The sequence below is a fragment of the Microcaecilia unicolor genome, chromosome 11, assembly GCF_901765095.1.
Source record: "Microcaecilia unicolor chromosome 11, aMicUni1.1, whole genome shotgun sequence".
Lineage (NCBI taxonomy): Eukaryota > Metazoa > Chordata > Amphibia > Gymnophiona > Siphonopidae > Microcaecilia > Microcaecilia unicolor.
In genome coordinates this window covers 96,165,532-96,189,046 of record NC_044041.1, presented here as the reverse complement: position 1 = coordinate 96,189,046, position 23,515 = coordinate 96,165,532, and the positions used below count along the sequence as shown (strand labels likewise).

The 23,515-nt window shown below is 43.7% G+C and overlaps 2 protein-coding genes across 5 annotated transcripts in view; one reads left to right on the top strand and one right to left on the bottom strand.

The window, feature by feature from the left end:
* The window catches only part of CALR3 (calreticulin 3), a 171,573-nt gene extending 166,163 nt beyond the window's left edge, over positions 1-5,410 (bottom strand). Inside the window, exon 1 of the mRNA XM_030219931.1 lies at positions 5,311-5,410. Coding sequence (XP_030075791.1) covers positions 5,311-5,410 — 100 coding nt within the window. The remainder of the gene's footprint in view (positions 1-5,310) is intronic.
* Positions 5,411-5,709: 299 nt separating this feature from the next.
* The window catches only part of C11H19orf44 (chromosome 11 C19orf44 homolog), an 84,344-nt gene continuing 66,538 nt past the window's right edge, over positions 5,710-23,515 (top strand). For 3 of the 4 annotated variants that reach the window (XM_030217793.1, XM_030217794.1, XM_030217791.1), the window contains exons 1-5: positions 5,710-5,895; positions 9,477-9,589; positions 10,687-11,385; positions 14,889-15,267; positions 16,366-16,460. In XM_030217793.1, the coding sequence (XP_030073653.1) occupies positions 9,485-9,589; positions 10,687-11,385; positions 14,889-15,267; positions 16,366-16,460 (1,278 nt within the window). In that variant the 5' untranslated portion in view covers positions 5,710-5,895; positions 9,477-9,484. Of the gene's footprint in view, positions 5,896-9,463; positions 9,590-10,686; positions 11,386-14,888; positions 15,268-16,365; positions 16,461-23,515 lie in introns of all 4 variants that reach the window. The other variant, XM_030217792.1, reaches the window with a different exon arrangement.

Genomic DNA, 23,515 nt, shown 5'->3' with positions numbered 1-23,515 from the left:
ATCCACTCCACCTCATATGCAGCCAAGACTTCTCCCTTCCTCACCCCTCCACCCCTTTGCTGCATCTCCCCCACCCACCATGCCTCATTTTTCCATCTTCCCTCCCCCCTGTGAAAGCATCTTTCCTTCCATTTTCCCTCCCCCCTGTGCAGCTGCTGTGCCCCGTCTTCCCTCCCCCGTGCAACATCTTTTCCCCATGCAGCAACTTTCACCCCATCTTCCCTCACCCTCCTTGCAGGCCCGCCCAGCAGCAGTGTTCCTGTAGTTCGCAGCGATTCCGGTCGCAGGCTCGGCTCGCAGCGATTCCCACACGCTGCCTGCCGCTCAACAGTCTCCTTGCAGCTACTAAGCGCTAATCCGGAAGTCTCTCCTCTGCCACAACTTCCGGTTTCTGCCCAGTCAAGATGCGGCAGAGGAGAGGCTTCCGGGTTAGCGCTTAGTAGCTGCAAGGAGATTGTTGAGCGGCAGGCAGCGTGTGGGAATCGCTGCGAGCCGAGCCTGCGACTGGAATCGCTGTGCAGGAACACTGCTGCTGGGCGGGCCTGACCCCCAGGCCCGCCCATGGCTGCTACGCCCATGAAGTGAATATATTTGAGAAATATCATAAACGATAACATGAATTTTTTAAGCATCAATTTGCTTTCTTATAACTCCTCAAAAGTCAAGCTCCTCAAATTTAAAAAATTAATCAATGGCATTCATAAGGGGTCCTTTTACAAAGCAATGGCAAAAAGTGGCCTACAGTAGTGTGGCGTATCTTTTAGACAAATGCTGGGTCATTTTTTTTACCACGGCTAGGAAAAACGATATTTTTTAATAGGATGGAAAATGGGCCTGCACTAACATTAAAACTAGTGCGTGCCTATTTACGGCCTGAGCCCTTACCGCCACTCACTGACCTAGTGGTAAGGGCTCACTCGCTTCCCGGCGGTAACCATGCAGTGCACGCCAACTTGGGCACGCTGCAGGTTACCACTGGGAACGCCCCCCCACAGTAGAAAATAGAACAGGGTCATTCCATGCCAAATGGTCTAAACCTTCCCACCATCATGTCTCCAATTTTGTTCAAATTTTATCTGTTGCACGAGTCAGGTGTTAAACGAAGTTTCCCAAAATTTGAGGTCTCCAACTGCAATAGTTGCAGATCTAGACCCCCTTTTCTGAAAAGTTGTCAGTCCATGAGCGCGTGACATTTACCAAAATGCCATTTTTGGGGTCTAATAAAATCCAAACACATTTATAAGAATGGCTAAAAAATTCAAATCCTGTACAGTTTATGGATGCAAAATCCCGTCAAACAAGTTGACTCAAAGTGTGCATCAAAATTGGTCGCGACTCATTGGAACATATTTGGACCAATATTCAGACCGCAACAACTTCCATGCAAACAAAGATACGGACCTGAAATTTTGAACAACCATTATGCATGTGCTGGACATAATACTGCCAGATTTGCAACTAACCAGCATCTATAACCGCCCTGCAGGATCTCTTCAAAGTTGGCACTGTCAGCACAAATGGTAAAATGTACCAAAGTTCAAAACCAATTATTAAAAAAAAGTCTGCCTGAATCAGCTTGTGAACAGTATCATCTGAAAGAGAAAATTGCGCTCTACAACACAATTTTAAGGGCGAGGGAAGTACTGGGTGAGAAGGAACAAGGGGAGGGCAATTGAGTAGTGGCTAGGAGCCAAAAGCAGTGGTGAAAAGGTGGGTTTTCAGCATAGATTTGAAAACAGGTAGAGCTGGAGCTAGACGTACAGTCTCAGGAAGTCTATTCCAGGCATAAGGTGCCGCGAGGGGAAAGGAATGAAGTCTGGCGTTAGCAGTGGAGGAGAAGGGGGACGACAAGAGAGATTTGTCCAGTGAGCGGAGTTCACGGGAAGGAATGTAGGGAGAGATGAGAGTGGAGAGGTAATGGGGGGCTGCAGAATGGATGCATTTAAAGGTCAGTAAGAGAAGTTTGAACTGTATGTGGAAACGGACAGGGAGCCAGTGAAGTGACTTGAGGAGTGGGCTAGTGTGGGTATAATGATTTGGCAGAAAATAAGTCGTGCTGCAGAATTTTGGACAGACTGGAGAGGAGAGAGATGGCTGAGTGGAAGACCAGTGAGAAGCAAATTGCAATAATCCAAGCGAGAGGTGACAAGGGTTTGGATAAGGGTTCTGGTAGCGTATTCAGAAAGGAAGGGGCGAATTTTGCTAATGTTGTAGATAAAGAAACGACAGGTTTTGGCGATCTGTTGAATATGCGCAGAGAAGAAGAGAGAGGAATCAAAGATGACTCCAAGGTTACGAGCCGAGGAGACAGGGAGGATGTGAGAGCCATTAACGGAGATAGAGAATGGGGGTAGAGGGGAAGTGGGTTTAGGGGGAAAAATGAGAAGTTCAGTTTTAGTCATGTTTAGCTTCAGATGGCGTTGAGACATCCAAGCAGCAATGTCAGACAAGCAGGATGAAATTTTGTCCTGGATTACGGTTGAGATTTCAGGGGTGGAGATGTAGATCTGAGAGTCATCTGCATAAAGATGGTATTGAAAGCCATGGGATGAAATCAGGGAACCAAGAGAAGAGGTATAGATGGAGAAAAGGAGGGGTCCAAGGACAGAACCCTGGGGGACACCAACTGAAAGCGGGATGGAAGTTGAAGAGGAACCGCCAGAGTGAACACTGAAAGTGCGAAGTGAGAGGTAGGAGGAGAACCAGGAAAGAACAGATGATGTAAAGCACTTTTATAACGATGTGCTGTTGGCTAAAGAAGTAAACAGGGAGGACTTGACAATGCAGAAACATTTCTTTAACAGAAATAAACAATAATTATAAACCTTAAATTATAAGTGAAGAAATAAAGGTCCTTCTACTAAGGTGCGTTAGAAAGTGGCCGGCACTCTGGTTAGCATGTGGGGTTTTTGCGCACTCCGATCACTTTCTAGCATGGCAGAAAAATGGCCGCAGATGCCCATTTTTTAATGGCCACACGCTAATTTCCTCATTAGCTTGTGGCCATTACTACCGGGAGCCCTTACCGCCACCTATTTAGGAGGTGATAAGGGCTCCTGCGCTACTCAGGTAGCATGCAGTAATGTGCCTGTACTACCCAATTAACATAGGAATACCTCCTCTCTGCCCCCAGACATTCCTCCTCCGACAAAATAAATATATATATTTTTTTACCGGAGTAGAACTACTGCCAGTAGTGTCAATTTTTTATGCGTAGTAGGCCCGCATTAGGTCTACCACAGCTTAGTAAAAGGGCTTTGAAGTAAAATATTAACTAGTTTTGATTAATCACTTTTCCCAGCTATTCATATACAAAAATGAAAAGAAAACTGAAGATATTTAATCAAAAATTCCAATTTTGCTTCTTTAACTGTCCTCACAGTCTGTATTTATTTAACATTAACCCAAAATACTGTAAATAACACTTCAAACCAGTTTTGGGTTTTCTTTTTCATTCTTCTCAAAACTGCTGCTGATGGACTCAAGTGAGTTTTGGAAATTTGCTCTTCAATTGTACAATTTACACCATTAATTTAAAATTTACTACAGGACTATGGGCCTCTTTTATCAAACTGCGCTAGCAGTTCCCACGTAGCAATGCCAATGATGCCCAAAGTGAATGGGCTTTGTTCACACTGAGGACCGCTAGCGAAGTTTGATAAAAGAGGCCCTAAGATTATTATGCATCCTTGTTCTTCTGCATCTTTTGCTTCCATGTTTATATTTCCTGCTGATGTTTAGATTGCCACAATCTGAGCCCATGATTAGCCTTATTTCACTTTTAGGTATACCAATTCTAAATATTATTTTCACCATTTGCTGTGATTTACTCTGTCAACTGTTTTCAAAATCAAGAAAACAAAGGAAAAGTTTTGAATTGTTTCTCAGTTACATTTTGTTTCTCTCTTCTAAATGCTAGTTGTGCCCCATTTATGATTCCAGGGCTAATTTTCAAAACAGAAAAACATCCAAAAGGCAACACAAAGCAGCAGATGGCCAGTTTGTTTTGTCAAAATGTCCAAATCGCTATTTTCAAAACCCATTTAAGACAGTTTTCGACGCAGTTCGTAAGCAGTGCATCCATATCACAAGAAGTTGTTTGGGCATTCCCAAACGTGGATGTTTTTCTGCCATAATGGTACAAAGCAAAAATGTCCAGGACTAAAAGTTAAGACATTTTGGTGTAGACCTGTTTCAATCATGATTAACCACAAAAAGGTGCCCTAAATGACCAAATGGTACTGTAAGGATTACGGCATGACCCCCTCCCCTTTACTCCCCTAGTGGTCACTGACCCCCTCACCCCCCCCCCCCCCCCCCCACCAAAGATGTGAAAGTACAGTACATACCAGCCTCTATGACAGCTTCAGATGTTATGTCCAGTCCTAGCTATTGGAGCAGCCAAGCAGGTGCCTGGAGTAGCCTAGTGGTTGGTGTAGTGCACTATAGAGAAGGGGACCCAGGTTCATATCCCACTCTTACTGTACTTGTGGTGGAAACTGTGAGCCTTCCAAACCCATCAAAAACCTACTGTACTCATATAGGTGACACCTACAGACGTAAGAGCTATTGTAGTGGTGTACAGGTTTTTGGATGGCTCACCATACAATATAGGGTGTTAACTGTGAGATTTATACCTGGGACTTTTTATGTGAAGTCTACTGCAAGGTGCCCTGCTCTATTGGGATGTATGTGTGGCTTGTCTACTATACATCGTAAAGTCTTGTTTTTATTCATTTTCCCTTGGATTTTTTTTAACAGTCTAAAACGATAGACTACTGAACACAGAAACATCTAGTAAATGTCTATTTTCAAAACAAAAAGTTGGATATTTGTCTGGTTTGCTACTAGAATGTCCAAAAATCAGCTTTAGATGTCATATCGAAAATGCCTGTTTCTGACCTGCAAAAAGCATGCATCTTAGATGTGATATCAAACATACTGTCCTGTAATCTGTGTGCTGGTAATTTGTTGTATTTAGGGCCTGAAATACATATGGACAAGGAAGTCCTCAGGGAATCTTCCAGTGATATATTTCCCATTTATCAAAATCGGGAGGTGAGGCAAGTCCTTCTTCGTTTTATTCTGCAGAAATTTCAGAGATATTTTCAGCTCGGGATAGATATTTGTTTTCTTTTTTTAATTCTTAAGGCTACACTGACATGGGTAGGTTGATTTTGTTTTTCCTTTTGCTGGAAAACACTGAAAAATAAAACTTCAATGTACTGAATACCGGGGAGGGGCCCGAAGTCTGCATCAGTAAAAATAAATAATAACATCACGAGATCCTTTTTTTTTTTCTTCCTTTACCTCCATCAATAAACTGCTCTTTAAAGTACACAGTAGGGTTTGCCGACACTAAGGCGAGAGGAACACAGGGGCCTAGGAACAGGAGCTTCAGGAACCACATGGCTCCGATCCTCACGTTTCCTCCTGCACCAGCACGACCACACTTCAACAACACTGGTCTCTACTACTACCCGTTCCCGCCAACCCCGCTCCCGCTGACCAAGAGCGAGCACGCATTGGCTATTCTTCCAGGCCAATCGGCATCCAGGACGCCCAACGCTGTTGCCAGGAGGAAACTGCTTGCGTTCCCTACAGTAAACTTATGCGTTCCAAACCTCGCTTGTGTTAGAGAAAGGGCTATAATTTTGAAATGAGGCTTGAATTACCAAATTCCTGCTCCTTTCCTCCTCCCCTCTCGGGAGTCTGGTTAAAGTTTTTGCTGCTGTTTGTGACGCGTTCTAAACTTACCCAATTTGGCAGGCCTAGCCTGAAGGTCTTTCAACATCGCCTGCTAGACTAGAGCGATGGGTAGTGCGGTTGCTGAACTCGTCCTATCTGATCCGATGCAGTAGTTGTCAAACGTGTGATGCAGATGAAGGCTTGGGGGTAAGTTTAGTCCATAGAAACATAGAACGAGGGTAGATAAACACTATATGCTGCTGATGCAATCTGTCCATCACCAATACCTCCACTGTCCGTTCCTCTCCTCCAGAGATCCTCTGTACCTGCTCCATGTTTCTTGGGTGCCCATACAGTCTGCCTGTACTGGGAGGGTGTTCCACCCACTGCCCTTTCCATAAAGAAATATTTCTTTACATTATTCCTCAGTCAGTTAAAGCATCTCCCTTGCTCTTGACAATGACAGGTGATGAGAGCATTGGGCTGAAAACCAGGGAAATCCCGCTTCTCTGAAGGATACTCCTTGTGACCTTAGGCAAGTCACTTTGGAGTTCTTTTACTAAGGTGCAATGAAAAATGGCTTGCTGTAGTGTAGGCGCAGGTTTTGGGCGCTTGCTGATCCATTTTTCAGCGTGCTTGTAAAAAAGACCTTTTTGTTATTTTTGCGGAAAATGGATGTGCGGCAAAATCAAAATTTCCGTGCATCCATTTTGGGTCTGCGACCTTATCACCAGCGGCTGAGGGAAAGTGGGGGTCATGGTGGACAGAGCAGACATGAAGGTGAGAAAAGGGTGAGAAGTGGAGGAGGGAGTAAGACTAGAAGAAAGTGAGAGGAGAGAAACCGTGGAAAGGCAAATATAAATGGAGGAGAGAGAAATGATGATGACATAGGAGGAAGACTAGAATAGAATCCTTAAAAGAAGGAACATAAGGACAGAGAGAAAACCAAGAACAAGTAGAGACAGAGGATGAAGATTAAACTACAGACAAAGATTGGAAAATTGTTTTAAGTTTTTATTAAAGGTTTCTGTGCCAGCTGGGCTGGATCAATGGTAGGCAATAGCTGTGTTTTTCCCTTCTCCTTCAGCCCTGTAGTCACAAGAATTAAAATGTTATTTTACTGGAAGGACATGGGGGAGCAGAAGGGAATTGTTTCAGTATTTGATGCCGTAGTCTGAAAAATATCTTTAAAATTGATTCACTTTGGCAGCTCTGAAATGCAGAGACCTATGATTTGAGTCTCAAATTAAAAGGGGAATAGACAGTAAAACCCTCTCCGTTTTTTTCATAAAAATAAAACAGTAATTTCCTTCTAACATTGTATGGAAAATGGTGGTATTGGACTAAGTGGGTTTATTATGCCGTATTTGCTGGCTGTTTTGTGTGAGGTCCAGGGGTGGAGTCAGCATTCAACTGCCTAAGCGACGCTGCATAAAAGGGTCTTTTATATTCCAACGTTTTTTATTGATGACTTCGTAGCAACATATACATCTGTAAATCCAGCTGTACAAAGTGCTGGATTCACCAAACTTATACACAGTCAATGTAATGAGATTTGTTATCACATTTTCCATTGTCCCCCCCTTCCAACCCTCCATGATACAGCATCGCTTTATCAGGAGTGATTCCAAATACAAAAAAACGATACATTGCAAAAAGAAAACATTGCATGTGAGAAACCCCTCTCAACTTATACTACTACTACTATTTAACATTTCTAGAGCGCTACAAAGTGTACGCAGCGCTGTACAAACACAGAAGAAAGACAGTCCCTGCTCAAAGAGCTTACAATCTAATAGACAAAAAGTAAAGCATTTAAATTTAAAATATTTAAGCAGTCAAGCACAAGAGAACAGTCACAGAAGGACAGAAGATGTTGAAGGGTGGTCAGTGTGATTAGGTGTAACTCTGGTTGGAGTAGTGGGAGAAGGTGATAGAAGAATAGAAATGGGTGAGGTAAAGTAATGAGTGGGTTGATAGGGAGGTTATATAAGACATGTCACTCTAGGGGTGGGTGGGTAGAGGGGTAGGGTGGGTGGAAGCAGGAGAAGGTATTCTCTGCAGCCTATCTGTGAGATGGAAAATGCTCTCTGAAGCTGCTGCTATAAGTTGTTAGTTTTCTCTCCCTGAAAGAGATCCAAGCCACACCCACGAAGTTCAAACTGTCAGTGGGGAGGGTGAGGGGAGGAAATGGCAGTGCTTGATGAAAAAGAGAGCTCAGTTTGATAGGAGATATACTATAGGATGTCATTCTGAGGCCAGGCTAAGTCTAAAGCAGGAGAAGGTATTCTCTGCAGCCTATCTGTGAGATGGAAAATGCTCTCTGAAGCTGCTGCTATAAGTTGTTAGTTTTCTTATAGCTTAGCACTCACTAAATGCTAAGAATCCCATTTTATACCTATGGGTTTCTTAGTATTTAGCATGTGCTGAGCTTTAGTAAAAGGGCCCCAAAGATAGGACTGACTGATGCGGTCCAGTTTGGCCGCTTAACTTAGGCAGTTGAATGTTGACTCCACCCCTGGACCGCCCACAAAATAGCCGGCTTTCAGTTTAGCGGTGTGTGGTGATATCAGCACTAAAGTGCTTGAACTCATCAGGAGCGGTTTCTAGCTGGTTAAATAGCTTTGAATATTGACCGCAATATGTGCAGTTCTGGTTGCTGCATCTCTGAAGAGGTACAGAGAAAGGTGACCAAAATGGTAAAGGGGATGGAATGACTCTTGTATGAGACTACACATACCCTGGCTTAAGAGTCAGGTTAATTACTGTCCTGCACAAAAATAACCCATTTGGAGACATTGCCCCTAAGGAGAAGCTAAAGAGGTTAGGGCTGTTCAGCTTGGAGAAAACACGGCTGAAGGGAAACGTGACCGAGGACTATAAAATCCTGAGTAGAGTGGAACGGGTAAACACAAATCAGTTGTTTACACTTTCAAAAAGTTCAAAGACTAGATAATATGCCATGAAGTTACATAGTAATACTTTAAAACAAAGAGGAGAAAACATTTTTTTTACTCAGGGGTCCTTTCACAAAGGCGTGCTAGCGTTTTAGGTGCATGCTAAAAATAAACGTGCGCTAAACGTTAGAGACGCTCATATATTTCTATGGGCGTTTCTAGTATTTAGTGCACGCTAAAAACGCTACCGTGCCTTTGTAAAAGACACCCCCCCCCAATGCATAGTTAAGTTTTGCAGTTCATGGTCAGAGTATTTGGCAAAAGCAGTTAGCCTAGCTGAGTTTAAAAAGGTTTGGACAAGTTTCTAGTCAATAGAATGTTATTAAGATAAGCAGTGAGTTTCCTCAGGTTTATCTATGGGGGTAAGTAGCTACCTTTTGGGATCCTGACAGGTACTGGTGAACTGGATTGGCCACTGTTGGAAACAGGATTCTGCTTGGTTGTAAGTTAGGTTATAAATAAATCATTATAGTATGGGCGCTGGTTTCATTTTTACTGAAGGTCCTTTTCCCGTTAGGCGCCAAAATGTTATTTAACCAGTCTGTGGCCATTTCTGTCTGGTTAAATAGCTTTGACTATCGGAGCAGGACTGTCTTTAATTCAAGTTAAATGGCAAGATTTGAAGAAATCTCTTCCATTTCCCATGATATAATGCTCTGCATACCCCTCCCCCCAACTGTCAATATGGGTAGCAGATTCCAGATTTTGAGGGAACTTGTCTAAGAATAAGCACAGTGTTCATCTCTATTATTTTGCATGATTTCTGTTGAGCATTTTTTTTATTGTTTAACTGGTTTCACATTTTTCTAATCATTTAGTTTTGTTTTGCAGTAGCAAAAATGCATCGAAGTGGAATCAGAAGTGCAGCTCTAGCCCGAGCACAAGCTCAGCTGTCCGGTCAAAGAGTTCCTACAGGCCCCAAGGATTCTACAGATGAGCTGCAGGTCAGGCTCAAATCAGCTTCATGCAAAGATAGATTGTCATAGCTACCAAAACATTTGGACACATCTGAGCAAAATACAAAGAGAAACCAAGAAAAAAAAATGGAACCTTTGCTGAGGCTCCATATTTATGATAATCAGACAGTTTGATTCTGCCTCAATCCCAGGTGTTTATGGCACCTCTGTGGAGTTATTGGGCTAAGTTTTCAAAATGTTGCATGATTGATTAACTTCTAGAATTTGCATCTGATGGCACATTTTCAGATGCTTTCCACTTTACACCTGGTTGGCTGTTTTTTAGACACTCAGATAAGTGGGTGGTCCAGGGGTGCAATTTTTCCCAAACATCAGCCATCTGTATGTATGCTAGGTATCCCCCAATTATTCAGCGCTATTTAACCTGCCAGGATTGGCTCTTGGCCGGTTAAATAGCGCTTAACCGGCTATGCACAAATATTCAGTGCATTGCTAACGTTGGTGGCCACATAGCAAGTCTGTCTTTGGCTGGTTTAAACTTAACCGGTCAGCGCTGAATATTGGCTTGGCATGTTAAGTTTAAACCGGTCAAAAATAAACAATATTCAATGCGGGTCACTGGGAATGGACCGGCATTGAATATCCGGTTTCACCGCCGAACGCAGGAGTTAGCTGGGCTGCCTCCCGCAGTCTGAATATTGGCCCTACAGGGTCTAATCCTAAACCAGGTATTAACATACTGAAACTGGAGGGTGTTTGGCTCCTAGTGTTTAAGCTCCAGCAATAATTTACACCTACGTCAGAGGTGTTTATGAGAATTTAATAAGCCACTATTCCTAAACACAAAAGTGGTATAACAAATATAAAATATATCAAACGTACCCACTTTCATTTAAAATGCTACCAGCCAATAATGATCCCCAACAGAAGGCCTGAAGTGATTAAATAACCAGTTCTTAAAATTGTATTGATTCAGTTTTTAAAAGTTTTATCTTAATTTCTCAAGGGTCTTATTCATTTCCAAACAGCTCTTGACAATTGATATTACAAATGATTTTTCTCATTTTAAAATACTTCTCATGGATGTGAAGATGTCATTTTAAACGGTTTATATCAATTCACAGGAGTACATGAACACACTTAATAAGAAAACCAGTGCATTAAAGCAGAACAAAATATCCATTCCTGGGTTGAGTGACCTCAGTGATCTTTCAGTAGATGATTCAGAAACTGAAAAAATCAAAAGAAATGAAAATCTTAAACAAGAAGTCAAGGAAACTGAAAATGTAGGGCAAGCCTCTCCTGGTCACAGTAGGTTTTTGAAGAAGAAGCAAACTGTGACTGAAAAACCAGTGTCCATAGCGGGTAGCATGATTGTACAAGAAGAGAAGCAACCTGTTGCTCAACACAGTTCCTCAAAGGCAAGGTCAAGTGTAGCCCTGAGGAAACTGGCGGAAATCGAGAGTAAGATCATGAACCGAAAGCTGGGGCCGCAGCTCTCCGACACCGACTCGGATCTCAGGACCTCGGACGAAAGGCCTTTCTCAGTCAAGTCCAGCAATGAGCTGAACACACGAGGCAACAGGTTCATAAAGAAGAAGACATACAGCAACGAAAAGCTGGCCTCTGGTACAAACCAGGAGTGGGGAGAGAAAAAGGGCATCCAGACAAAGGAGAAGGCAACAGCAGAAACGAAGCAGGTACAGATCACGTTGGAGAGTGAGGATGAAGAGATAAGGAAGCTAATAGAAAGTTCCATGGCGTTTTCTGATGAAGATCAGAAGTGGTGGAAGCTGCCGTCACCAGTGAAACCTGAAATGGAGGTAAACAGATTTTATGTTCTTCATACACTAAAATCCATACTCGCTTCACCCTTTGTCTCCATGCTACTTTGGACTCTCCCACGGAGGAATCCTTCTGTCCATCCATGAGTGTTACTGATTAATGCATTGATCTAAAATATATGACAGAGAGAAATTTATTTACAGTTTTTGGATTAAAAGTAAGGAATTTCCTCAGGGTCTCAAAAATTGTTGTGTAACTGCTGTTTATGTATCATCTTAACCACACTCTGGAAAGGGAGAGATGGGATGATACTACAAACATTTATTTATTTATTAGGATTTATTTACCGCCTTTGTGAAAGAATTCACTCAAGTTAGTGTACAGTAAGAATAGATCAAGCATGAGCAATAGACAATTACAGCAGTAAAAATATTCAAAAACAATACAAAGTTTGGCATGGTATACTATTTACAATACTTAAATGGACCCGACACGGTCCGTGTTTCAGCGCCCAGCGCCTGCGTCAGGGGTCTATATTAAACATAAAAACAAACAATTTTTGAAACATGATATGTTGGCTTTTGCTGTGCTTTGCTCCCTCTCTCTGTTATACTATTTACAATGTCATATTAAACAAAGGAAAATAATAGGAACAGAGAAAACCAGGAGATATTACCAAGAGGTAGCTCAAACCAAAGATGGAAAAAAAATGAGAATTAAGTACAGTACAGTCGTGTCCAGTTTAAGAGAACTAGATGAAAGGGCCTGACAAAACTGACAGCATGGATTGGGGAGTAAGTGATACCAGAATCTCAATCCTTTTGAATGGCAACATGCTTTATGCTGCAATCACCGAACTGAACTTACCCCTGGATTCTATATATGGCTTTGAGTTGCACATGCAACTTAATTGAATAATGAGACAATTAGTACTAATTGGCATCCTAACTGGCAGCACGAATTGGATTTAATTAGCAGTTACATGTGTGAATTTAGGCTGGATCTGCCCAAGTCCAAAAAGGGGGCGTGGAAATGGGAGGGTCATGGGTAGATCAGGAGTGTTCCTAGAATTTACTTGAGTAGTTGTAGAGTAAGGTGGATATGCACCTACTGTAGGCGCGAGGATGTGCACCGCATTTCAGTTGGTGCAAATGCTTAGATGCGATTCCCAGGCGTGAATACTATTCTATAAACTGAGTATAACTTTAAGTTATGGGGGGGGGTTGTTTAGGCAGCATATGTAGAATCTAGCTGTTAGTGTGTGCTAAGGGCCAGATTCTATATGAGACGCGGTGAGTAGCATGCATTACATTATGAACACGGCCAATTTACACGCACTACTCAATTGAGTAATGAACCAATTAGTCACAATAATTGGCCAATACCCAATTATCGCTAATTGGCAATAATTGGAATTTATTTATGCTTCTTTTTAGGCATATCTTAAAAAGAGGTGCGGGTAAATTCCAACACGTGTAGCTGAAAAGTGGGCATGGCCATGGGAGGAGTGTAGGCATGTCAGGGATGTTGATCATGTTTATGCGCGTTGTTATAGAACGCGCATACATTTAGGTGTGGGCATTTACACCAGGTTTTCAGTGGTGGGGGGGAGGTCACTAGGCCACCAGGGCCATTGTTGCTTTTGGTGGAAGTGTCAGGAAGGGGGTGCGTGGGGAGCTCAGAGTCACTAGAACACCAGGGCCATTCTTGCTTTGGGGGACTGGGAGGGGTTCGAGGTTTGTGATTCTTGCTTGGGGGGGGGGTTTAGGAAGGGATGTGGGAGATTGGCAGGGATTTTTATGTGGGGGTTGGGAGGCACGGGAAGGAGCCGGGAGGGGGTATGGAGGGGTCAGAGTCCACTGGGACCACCAGGGATTTTTTTGTTGGCCGGGGATCGGGGTCCACTAGACCACCAGGGGCATTTTGCGCTGGGGGTTGGGAGGTGCGGTGAGGGGGTCAGGAGGCGGTCCACTGGACCAGTAGGGATGCCAAAAGGTTCTGGGGGAGTTTGTGCAATTGAGCACCTTCCTCGTTATGGGTGGCAGACTTCCTGCACTACTATACATTGCAATCAGACTGCTGCCCATAATGAGGTAAGCGCTCCCTGCACATTACTGTCTGTGCATTACTTGGAATGCTCATTTTAATACTAATGAGCTCTTTGTAATGCATTTGCATAGGGGTTTTAAAAACCCCTTTGTGAATTACTGGCTAAATAACGTTTGCTTTAGACTGGCTTCAACCAGTCTAAAGCATAAATTAACAACACGGTAAGTTTTGTGCATTATGCCCTTATTCAGCCCAGGCACCCTCTCCCCTCGTAGGTCCCCCAGGTCCTACCTTACGATCCCTGATGGTCTAAGGGGGCAGTGTAGGTAGGAGTGATCTCTAGTCACTTCTGCCCATGCCCACTCTGGCCTTAAAACAACTACTGTGACCTCCTAGTGGTTGTGGCAAACCGTGGTCAGAACTGGCAAGGGCAGGAATGACTGAGGATCATTCCTGCCTGTCCTAGACCACCAGGGATTGTAAGGTAAGCCTTTGAGGGGCCTACAGGTGATGAAGGGTGGTGGGGTGCTTCTGGAAGTGGGGCTGCTATTGTCACGGGTTCCAAGTGGGATTCTGCTACTGTTGGTGAAGTCTGGGAGGAGATTCACCTCTTTTTTGGGTGAGGGGGGGTGAGGGAGGGAGGGAGGGATGAGAGAGCACAGGAATTATCAGGCCACTGCCCAGAAGTTATACAAGTGCTGGCTGATGTTTAGTGCTGGAACTTCATAACCAACCGGGCAAAATTAGGACTTCTATTTATACGGTCCAACTTGCCCAGTTAGCTGTGCAGGCAGTGGCGGCCATATACCTCCTGTCTGCTCCCCGATTCTGCCCTTGTGCTGGCTGTGTTTGATTTATGTGGTTAGAACTGATATTCAGGGGCACTACCTGGTTAAGTGCTTTAAGTGGGCAAGAGCCTCTTCTGCCCCCTTAAACCACACTGAATATCAATATTATATTCTATATATAATGTAGGATTTGCAAATAGGAACAGAAATGTTCTAGTACAGTCAGATTGTGGGGCCTGATGTGGTGAAGGTTTTCTCGTTTTCTTTTTCTGGTGAAAATGTTTAGTACCCCTTGTAACTAAAATAGGTTCCTTAGATCTAAGTATAACGTCTAGCCCTGAAAAGGATTTTTTGTAATCAATTCAGATTTCTGGTCAGCATAAGATGAGATTTCTATAAACACCATGGATGATCATTTAGTGGCCATATCACTCATAATATACTTCTTTGATTAATAATTTGGGGAAACACATCAAGGTCAAGCAGCAGGAGATGGGGATGCGAGTCTGGGAGTCGCATCTCCATCCTGTAACCACGAGACAGTAGTGGGTCCCTGTGGGTATTTCGATTAAAGGCTGGTAAATTTGTCAGCAATACAGGCACTGGCGCCATCTGACAACTGTCAAGTGGTAGGAACTAGGAAAAGACTCAACAACCAGAAGGAAGAACATTTAAATTGTATCTTTTTCTGTTTTGTTTCCAAGTCATTCATAAACAATCAGACTAAGAATATACCACAGACACCGTCTCCCCCGAGCAGAGGATCTCCTCATCGCACTGTGTATAAGAGCACATCTGTACTGAGCTTGGGGTCTTTGCCCAGGGCCACTTCCAGAGTCAATTCCAGAAGTCCTTCGCCCCCCAGCCGGGGCAGTCCGCGGCGTTCTTGGAGAGCACATTCATTTGCTTCCAGATCCCCCTCCCCATCAGTGAGAAGCTCGCTGACCAGTGCCTCTTCACCCAGGATGAAACCAGGAGGGCGAAACGGGGGATCCTCGTCTCAACAGAATAAGATCAAATCCTTAGATGACCTCTTTTCCAAAGCTTCGATGACAGAAGACTTGGACAGTGAAAACTCAAATGGTGGGTTGTTCTTCTGAGCTCAGGAAAGAGTCATAAACTGTATTTTACAAATTACTAGGGGTGGGCAATTAACGCAGTGTTAAAGCTATTAACGTGTTAATACTTTAAAGCCGGTCTTGCATTTTAATGTGGCTTGATTTTTTTTTTTTAACACTGACCCACAACCCACTCTTACTTCTACAGCAGGGCGCTTTTTCTCCTTCCTCGGTGCTCCTTATCTCTCCCTGCATGGTCAGACTCTACAGACGTTTGAGCCACTGCAGTGCATGAAGTTAGGGGAAGTCTCGCGTGACTTGAAACCGCGAGACTTCCCCCAACTTCCTGCACCTCGCGGCTCAAAAATCTGCAAAGCCCGGCCGTGCAGGGGGAGATGAGGAACGCTGAGGAAGATGAAAAGGAGCCCTGCTGTGGAGATAAAAGCGGGAGGAGGGGAAGAGAATCTGGATGAAGGCTGGGTGCATGTTGCAAATAAGCACAATTAAAATTTTTAATTGCTGCCCACCCCTACAAATCAGACTTTATAATCTTAGTCTAGCTGGTGTAACCTGATCCGAGCATGCCATATGTGAAGAGTTAGAATGATTTTGTTTGGATTTCTACGTATGCATCTGTTTGCTTGGTGCCTGATTAAGCTTCTATTTTTACTAAGAATCCAGTTAACTACATATTTTATAAAATTACAAACACCAGGGACAGTTTTCATGTATGTACAATGTCACTGAAGCAAGAATAACTTGACCCGCTACTTAAAATGGTAAAGTAGCCAATGAAATCAGTGGATAATGTGACATCTTGCTCTCCACATCCCAGGCATCCCCAAGTCAACCGGTCATTATTCTGCTTCATTATAATTTTAAACATTGTAGAAGTATTGTACCATCTTCTTCCTGTTCTTAGAACTAACTTCTTACCAATGAATTTTAAGAATAATAATACACAGTTCCATGATGGCTGGGAGATAGCAAAATATTTAGTAGAGAATGAACAGTGGTAGAAAGGAAACTTTCTCTACCACTTCCAAAGATTAGTTTAGTACACAGCTGTATCCTATGTGTTTTTGTGATTTCAGGTTAGCATTTTTCTTTTTATTCTGCCTAGATTTTAAGATGAATATCTTGAGCCTTGATGATTTGCAACCAATCACACAGGCAGACGCCCTTGAAGCAACTGAAGCTGAAGAATCAGAAGAAAAGGTGAGTGGCTACTGGTGATGCTTATCTGAGCACTAAGTACCACTTGTTACCAGTCTACACCGTGTCTATAAATGTATAGGCTGTGGTTAGAGATACCAGGGATAGAGGCTGACTGAAACTGCCACCAATTTTTGTTATTTATGATTTTGTTTTTTGATCTGAGGTTTGTGATGTATTTTATTACTGTGTGTGTAACTTTGAGGGGCATAATTGAAAGGGGCGCCCAAGTTTTCCTGAGGACGTCCTCGCGAAGGGGTGGGGAAACCTGTATTATGGAAACAAGATGGGCGTCCATCTTTCGTTTCGATAATACAGTCGGGGACGCCCAAGTCTTGACATTTAGGTCGTCCCTAGAGATGGTCGTCCTTAGACTTGGTCGTTTCTGATTTTTGGCGATAATGGAAACTAAGGATGCCCATCTCAGAAACGACCAAATGCAAGCCCTTTGGTTGTGGGAGGAGCCAGAATTCGTAATGCACTGGTCCCCCTGACATGCCAGGACATCAACCAGGCACCCTAGGGGGCAGTGCAGTGGACTTCACAAATTTCTCCCAGGTACATAGCTCCCTTACCTTGTGTGCTGAGCCCCCCCAAAACCCACTCCCCACAACTGTACACCACTACCATAGCCCTTAAGGGTGAAGGGGAGGCACCTAGATGTGGGTACAGTGGGTTTGTGGTGGGTTTTGGAGGGCTCACATTCACCACCACAAGTGTAACAGGTAGGGGGGGATGGGCCTGGGTCTGCCTGCCTGAAGTGCACTGCACCCACTAAAACTGCTCCAGGGACCTGCATACTGCTGCGATGTACCTGAGTATAACATTTGAGGCTGGCACAATATATTTTTAAAGTTATTTTTTGCGGGTGGGAGGGGGTTAGTGACCACTGGGGGAGTAAGGGGAGGTCATCCCTGATTCCCTCCGGTGGTCATCTGGTCAGTTTGGGCACTTTTTGTGCCTTGGTCGTAAGAAAAACAGGACCAGGTAAAGTCGTTCAAATGCTCGTCAAGGACGCCCTTTTTTTTCCATTATGGGTCGAGGACGCCCATGTGTTAGGCACACCCAAGTCCCGCCTCCGACACACCCCTGGGAACTTTGGTCGGCCCCGCGACGGAAAGCAGTTGGGGACACCTGATTTGTGTCGAAAGGTGGGCATCCTTCTCTTTTGAAAATAAGCCTGTTTGTAATCCACCAAGAACACAAGATTGTGCAGAATAGAAATTTGAAATAAATAAAGCTGTCTGAAAGCTTTTAGCCGAAACTCATTGCCCGCTTTTGGCTAAAGCCGAAACCAAAAACTGAAGTTCAGTTGTGTGAATGTGAACCAGTGAGGACGCTAGGGATTGCCAGAGCTTGAAGTCTGCATCCTCCTGCTAACCTTATGGTATCCAAGTCAGAATATAATTTAAATAATGAAATTTTACCTCCAAGCAAAATTGCTTCCATGCGCATGGTCTGTAGCTAATGAAAACTGAAACTAAAAACCATGGTGCTTTAAAAGTGTCTGACTTTGCGCCACACTCAGAGTGATAGCTGATGTCATAACTCCACAGAGGATAATTCCTAAGGAGCTTATCATCCCAAATTTACAGACTTAATTTCTGTTAAAATGTTGTTATCAAAAGTATTTATTTGGAGCACTCTAGTAGAGGGTAATCCATTCTGGTCACCGCATCTCAAAAAAGATATAGTGGAATTAGAAGGGTGACGAAAATGATAAAGAGGATGGGACGACATCCCTATGAGGAAAGGCTAAAGCGCCTAGGGCTCTTCAGCTTGGAGAAAAGACGGCTGAGGGGAAATATGTGTCACGTCTGTGGCCGTGACCCCTCTCAGACTCACCTTATTTCCTGTGGTCAGCTTCTGAGCTGGCTTCTGTCTGTTCTTTGTGAGTTAGTTCTGTCTCTGTCTCTATGTGCTGGCTGTATTAGATTGTCGGTGTGCTGTCACCCGTTCCAGATTTCAGCTTAGTCCAGTCCGGATTTTCCAGGCTGCCCGACCCTTAGTTGCCTGGTGATTGTTGCACCTGAGTCTCAGCTGCCTGCTGGGCTTATTAGCCATTTGGAACCTCTCTGCCTTTGCATTGCGTCTAAGGCCCTGGTATGTTGGTGCTTGTTGCACTTCTGCTAGTCCGGTTGTTGCCTGAGATTCTTGCCTGTTTCTAGTTAGTCTGTGTTTAGTTTAGTTTAGGGTTTACTTGCTTTCCTTGTCTGGTTTCTTGTTTGTAGTTCTGTGTTAGTTTCTGTTTGTCTGTGTTCTGGCTTTGGGGCTGCTTGCAGCTCTTAGTTCTGTGTCTTGTTAGTCAGTGTTTGTTCCCTATTTAGTGGCTGTTCTGCAGCTTTCTGTTCTGCCCTTTAGCTTTCCCTTCCTTGCCCAGTCTCCTGCCTTGCTGCCCATGTTCCCCCCTTTCCCCTCTGACCCTCAGTCCCTGTGCTGCCTTGCTGTTATCCAGTCCTGCCCTGTCCAGCAAGTCCTGCCGGCCACCTGAAGCCCAGAGCTCAACTCTGGGTGAAAAGTGGCCAAGTGCAGGTGAAGCCTAACTGCGTGCCTGAGATTTGCCTAGTCTCCGGTGTGGGGTGGTTTTGCCTGCCACTGCCGCTCCTCGGCAGTGGCCCAAGGGCTCACAACCCAGTTTCCTGTTGTGAAAACGTGACAATATGATAGAGGTCTATAAAATAATGAGTGGAGTGGAACGGGTAGACGTGAATCGATTGTTTACTCTTCCAAAAATATTAGGACTAGGGGGCACGCAGTGAAGCTACAAAGTAGTAAATTTAAAATGAATTGGTGAAAATATTTCTTCACTCAATGTGTAGTTAAATTCTGGAATTAGTTGCCAGAGAATGTAGTAAAAGCAGTAAGCTCAGCCGGGTTTAGAAAAGGCTTGGATGACTTCCTAAAGGAAAAATCCATAGACTATTGTTAAAATGGGCTTGGGGAAAATCCATTGCTTATTTCTAGGATAAGCAGCTTAAAATGTATTGTACTTTTTTGGGGATCTTGGCAGGTACTTGCATCCTAGATTGGCCACTGTTGGAAAGAGGATGCTGGGCTTGATGGACCTTCAGTCTGTCCCAGTATGGCAGTACTTAAATTGAGGCTCATGATCACAAATACTGAGGCTCTAGCCTTATGGGCCAGACAAAGGGCTTCTTTTACAAAACCGTGCTAGCGATTCCTGCGTGGCAAATGAGAGGAAGCCCATAGGAAGTGAATGGGCTTCCTCTCATTTGCCGCACCAGGAATCGGTAGTGCGGCTTTGTAAAAGAGGCCTAAAGTGCTTTAAACCTACTCCTATAAGGATCGGGCAACCAATGATATTTAATGAATAAGGGAGTGACCTGCTCAAACGTACGAAAATTCCCAAACATCCTAATCACAACATTTTGTAAAGTTTGCAACCTTTTAATTTGAACTTTAGGGCAGACCAAGGTAAACTATATTACCATAGTCCAATCTGGTAATAACTAATGCATGTACTAATATCTGTAATGCTTTCTCATTAAAATATCCCTTGACTGAGTGCAATTGGCGTAATACATAAAATGTCTTCTTTGCAATAGAGGAAGTGTGGTTACCAAAAGATAAAGAGCACTATCCATTATCACACTGGGGTAACAGGTTGCCCAAATAGGATAGGGGTCAAGGTAGGACATCCCATTCTACCTCTCATTATCCAACATGCAATGGTCTTACTAACATTTAACACCAGTCGGTGCTGTTGTAGCCAACTCGCTGCAGCTGCCAGCCCTGACTTTTTAGCAATGTGGAAAGATTTTAATGTTGTGTTGAAATATTTCTGATGAATTCTTAGCCATTCAGTATTTAATATACAAGGCGGCCAACAGAGTTCATCTCTGCTATGGAAATAATCATGCATTTGGATGCAATGTGAACTTAAGAGCATAAGAACAGCCATACTGGGTCAGACCAATGGTCCATCTAGCTCAGTATCCTGCTTCAAGCAGTGGCCAATCCGGGTCACAAGTACCTGGCAGAAACCCAGTTAGTAGCACCATTCCATTCTACCAATCCCAGGGCAAGCAGTGCCTTCCTCCATGTCCATTTCAATAACAGACTATAGACTGTTCCTCCAGGAACTTGTCCAAACCTTTTTTAAATCCAGACACACTAACAGCCATTACCTCATCCTCCGGCAATGAGTTCCAGAGCTCAACTATTGTTGGACTGAAAAAATATTTTCTCCTATTTGTTTTAAAAGTACTTCCATGCAGTTTCATTGAGTGTCCCCTGGTCTTTGTACTTTTTGAATGAGTGAAAAATCGATTCACGACCACCTGCTCCACACCACTCAGGATATTGTAGACCTCAATCATATCTCCCCTCAGCCATCTCTTCCAAGCTGAAGAGCTCTAACCGCTTTAGCCTTTCCTCATACGAGAGGAGTTCCATCCCCGCTATCATTTTGGTCATTCTTCTTTGAACCTTGTACTATATCTTTTTTTGAGATACGGTGACCAGAATTAAATTCAATACTCAAGGTGAGGTTGCACCATGGAGTGATACAGAGGCATTATAATGCTTTCCGTCTTATTTTGCATCCCTCTCCTAATAATTTCTAGCATCCTGTTTGCTTTTTTGACCGCCGCTGCACAGTGGGCAGAAGACTTCAACTTATTGTCTACAATGACACCTTGGTCTTTTTCTTAAGTACTGACTCCTAGCATCAGATAGCTATGATTCGGATTATTCTTCCCAATGTGCATCACTTTGCATTTGTCCACATTAAATTTCATCTGCCATTTGGATACCCATTCTTCCAGTTTCCTATGGTCTTCCTGCAATTTTTCACAATCCGCAAGCGTTTTGACAACTTTGAATAGTTTTGTGTCATCTGCAAAATTTAATCACCTCGCTCGTCATTCTGATTTCCAGATCATTTATGAATATGTTAAATAGCACCGGTTCCAGTACAGATCCCTGAGGCATTCCACTATTCACCCTCCTCCGCTGAGAAAAAGGGCCATTTAACCCTACCCTCTGTTTTCTGGACATTTTGCACAAATAAAGATAGAATTTATTTATTGAAATATAGAATTTTGCACTAGGAAAAAAATAATATAATGGGGGGGGGTTTTGATTGATGAAAGAAATACAAGTCTCAGACTGGAAAGAGGAAACCACGATAGCTCTCGCAACTCCTGCACCTAAAGTGTTGAACCTCAAGACTTGCATACCCACACTGAAACACTCGTCGAATGGGTGCAGTCAAGGCAAAGGGCACTCTCCTACCAGTATCCTCTGGAAGGTAGGGAATAAGGACTCGTGCACTGATCAAATGAGCCAGCCAACCCTCTGGGACTTGCCAACAACTTATTGGTATGGACTGAGGTGATTATCTCCTTGACTCCCCCTGGAATTGTTGCCTTAAAGACTACCACAGTTACTTATATTGTTCCAAAATCTAAATATTTCAGGGGAAGTCATAAAGCTCCAACACAGAAATCCCAGCGCAATTAAATCTTTCAGGGGTCCTTTTTCCAAGCTGCAGGAAAAAGGGCCCTGCACTTGTGGCGGGGGCCATTTTTCCTGTGTGCCAGGGCCCTTTTTACCACAGTGGGCAAAAAGACCCCAGGCACACATGGCCATGCGGTAAGAGAACTATTACCACATGGCCATGTGACAGGAAAGGAAAGGGAAATGGGACTTGATATACCGCCTTTCTGAGGTTTTTGCAACTACATTCAAAGTGGTTTACATATATTCAGGTACTTATTTTGTACCAGGGGCAATGGAGGGTTAGGTGTCTTGCCCAGAGTCACAAGGTGCTGCACTGGGAATCAAACTCAGTTCCCCAGGATCAAAGTCCACTGCACTAACCACTAGGCTACTCCTCCACTCCATTGAGGTGGCGATAAGGGCTCCCCGCTAACCCGGAGGTAACCGGGCAGCGTGTGGCAATGCCCAACTACCGTCGGGTTACTGCCGTGCAAGCCATTTCCGGGGTTTTCTTTTTCCCCCGGAAATGAGGCGCGCTTGCGGCGGGACTACCGCCGGCGGCTGTGTTGGGCCGGCAGTAGTACCAGAAGAGCGAGTGGTAAGCCACTCTGTAAAAGGGCTCCTCAGTGCTTCAAAAATTCACAATCAGAAATCTGTTAAAGAGCCAAAAAACTTTTTTGGATCATTCAGAGGTGGCAGCCATAGAATGCTCCATAATTATTTATTTGTTGTATAATTTATACTTTTTTATAATTATGGTAATGATATATAAAAGTTTAAAAATAGACTAATGAAGATATATGGTGAGCATTGTACTCTGTTGCATAAGAGAATTCTATGCTTGCCACCTCTGAATGATCCCCCCAAAATGTTTTTTGGCTCTTTAGCGGATTTATGATTGGGCAGTTTCAAAGCATTGAAAAATGTAATTGCTCTGGGATTTCTGTTTTTGAGCTTTAAAGACTACTGTACCATATTAGAACATATTAATGGAAAGCAAGACATCTCAAAATTTGGAAGGATCTGGGCACTTGACATCTCAAGTGACTGACAACTGTCTTTTATCATTGGAAGATAGAAAGCTTGATTCTGTCAGAACAATGATAAAAGACAGTTGTCAGTCACTTGAGATGTCAAAACACTTTTTAAGTCTAAGTGCTTTAAAAATACGCCTCTAAGTATCCTTGCTACGTTGCCTTATTCTCGCAACAGCCAAGGATGTAAAAGAGAATAGAAGGGATCTTCCAAGAAGGAATCTGACTGGGAGGAAAAGATGAAGTTCCCCTTCCTTATTGGCCCCTTCAGAAAACAGTTTGGGACGTATCCTGGCTCCCAGTAGGAAGACGCACAGGAGACTGGATGTCAGCCCTGCTTCTACCAGGAGATTCAGCCCCCCCCCCCTTTTCTTTGACTGAAGAACTTGCTTGTCTTAGGGCTTCACCGAGCCAATATGAGGTGCACTCATAGACAGAGGTGCCCCACTTGATACTTAGCAGAGCCACAGTCACTTTTTCCAGTCCTTACACAGCTGCAGCTCCAGTCTCCCCAGCACTGTGCACCCGCCCTACACACTTTCAGAAACTCAACTCCAGCGT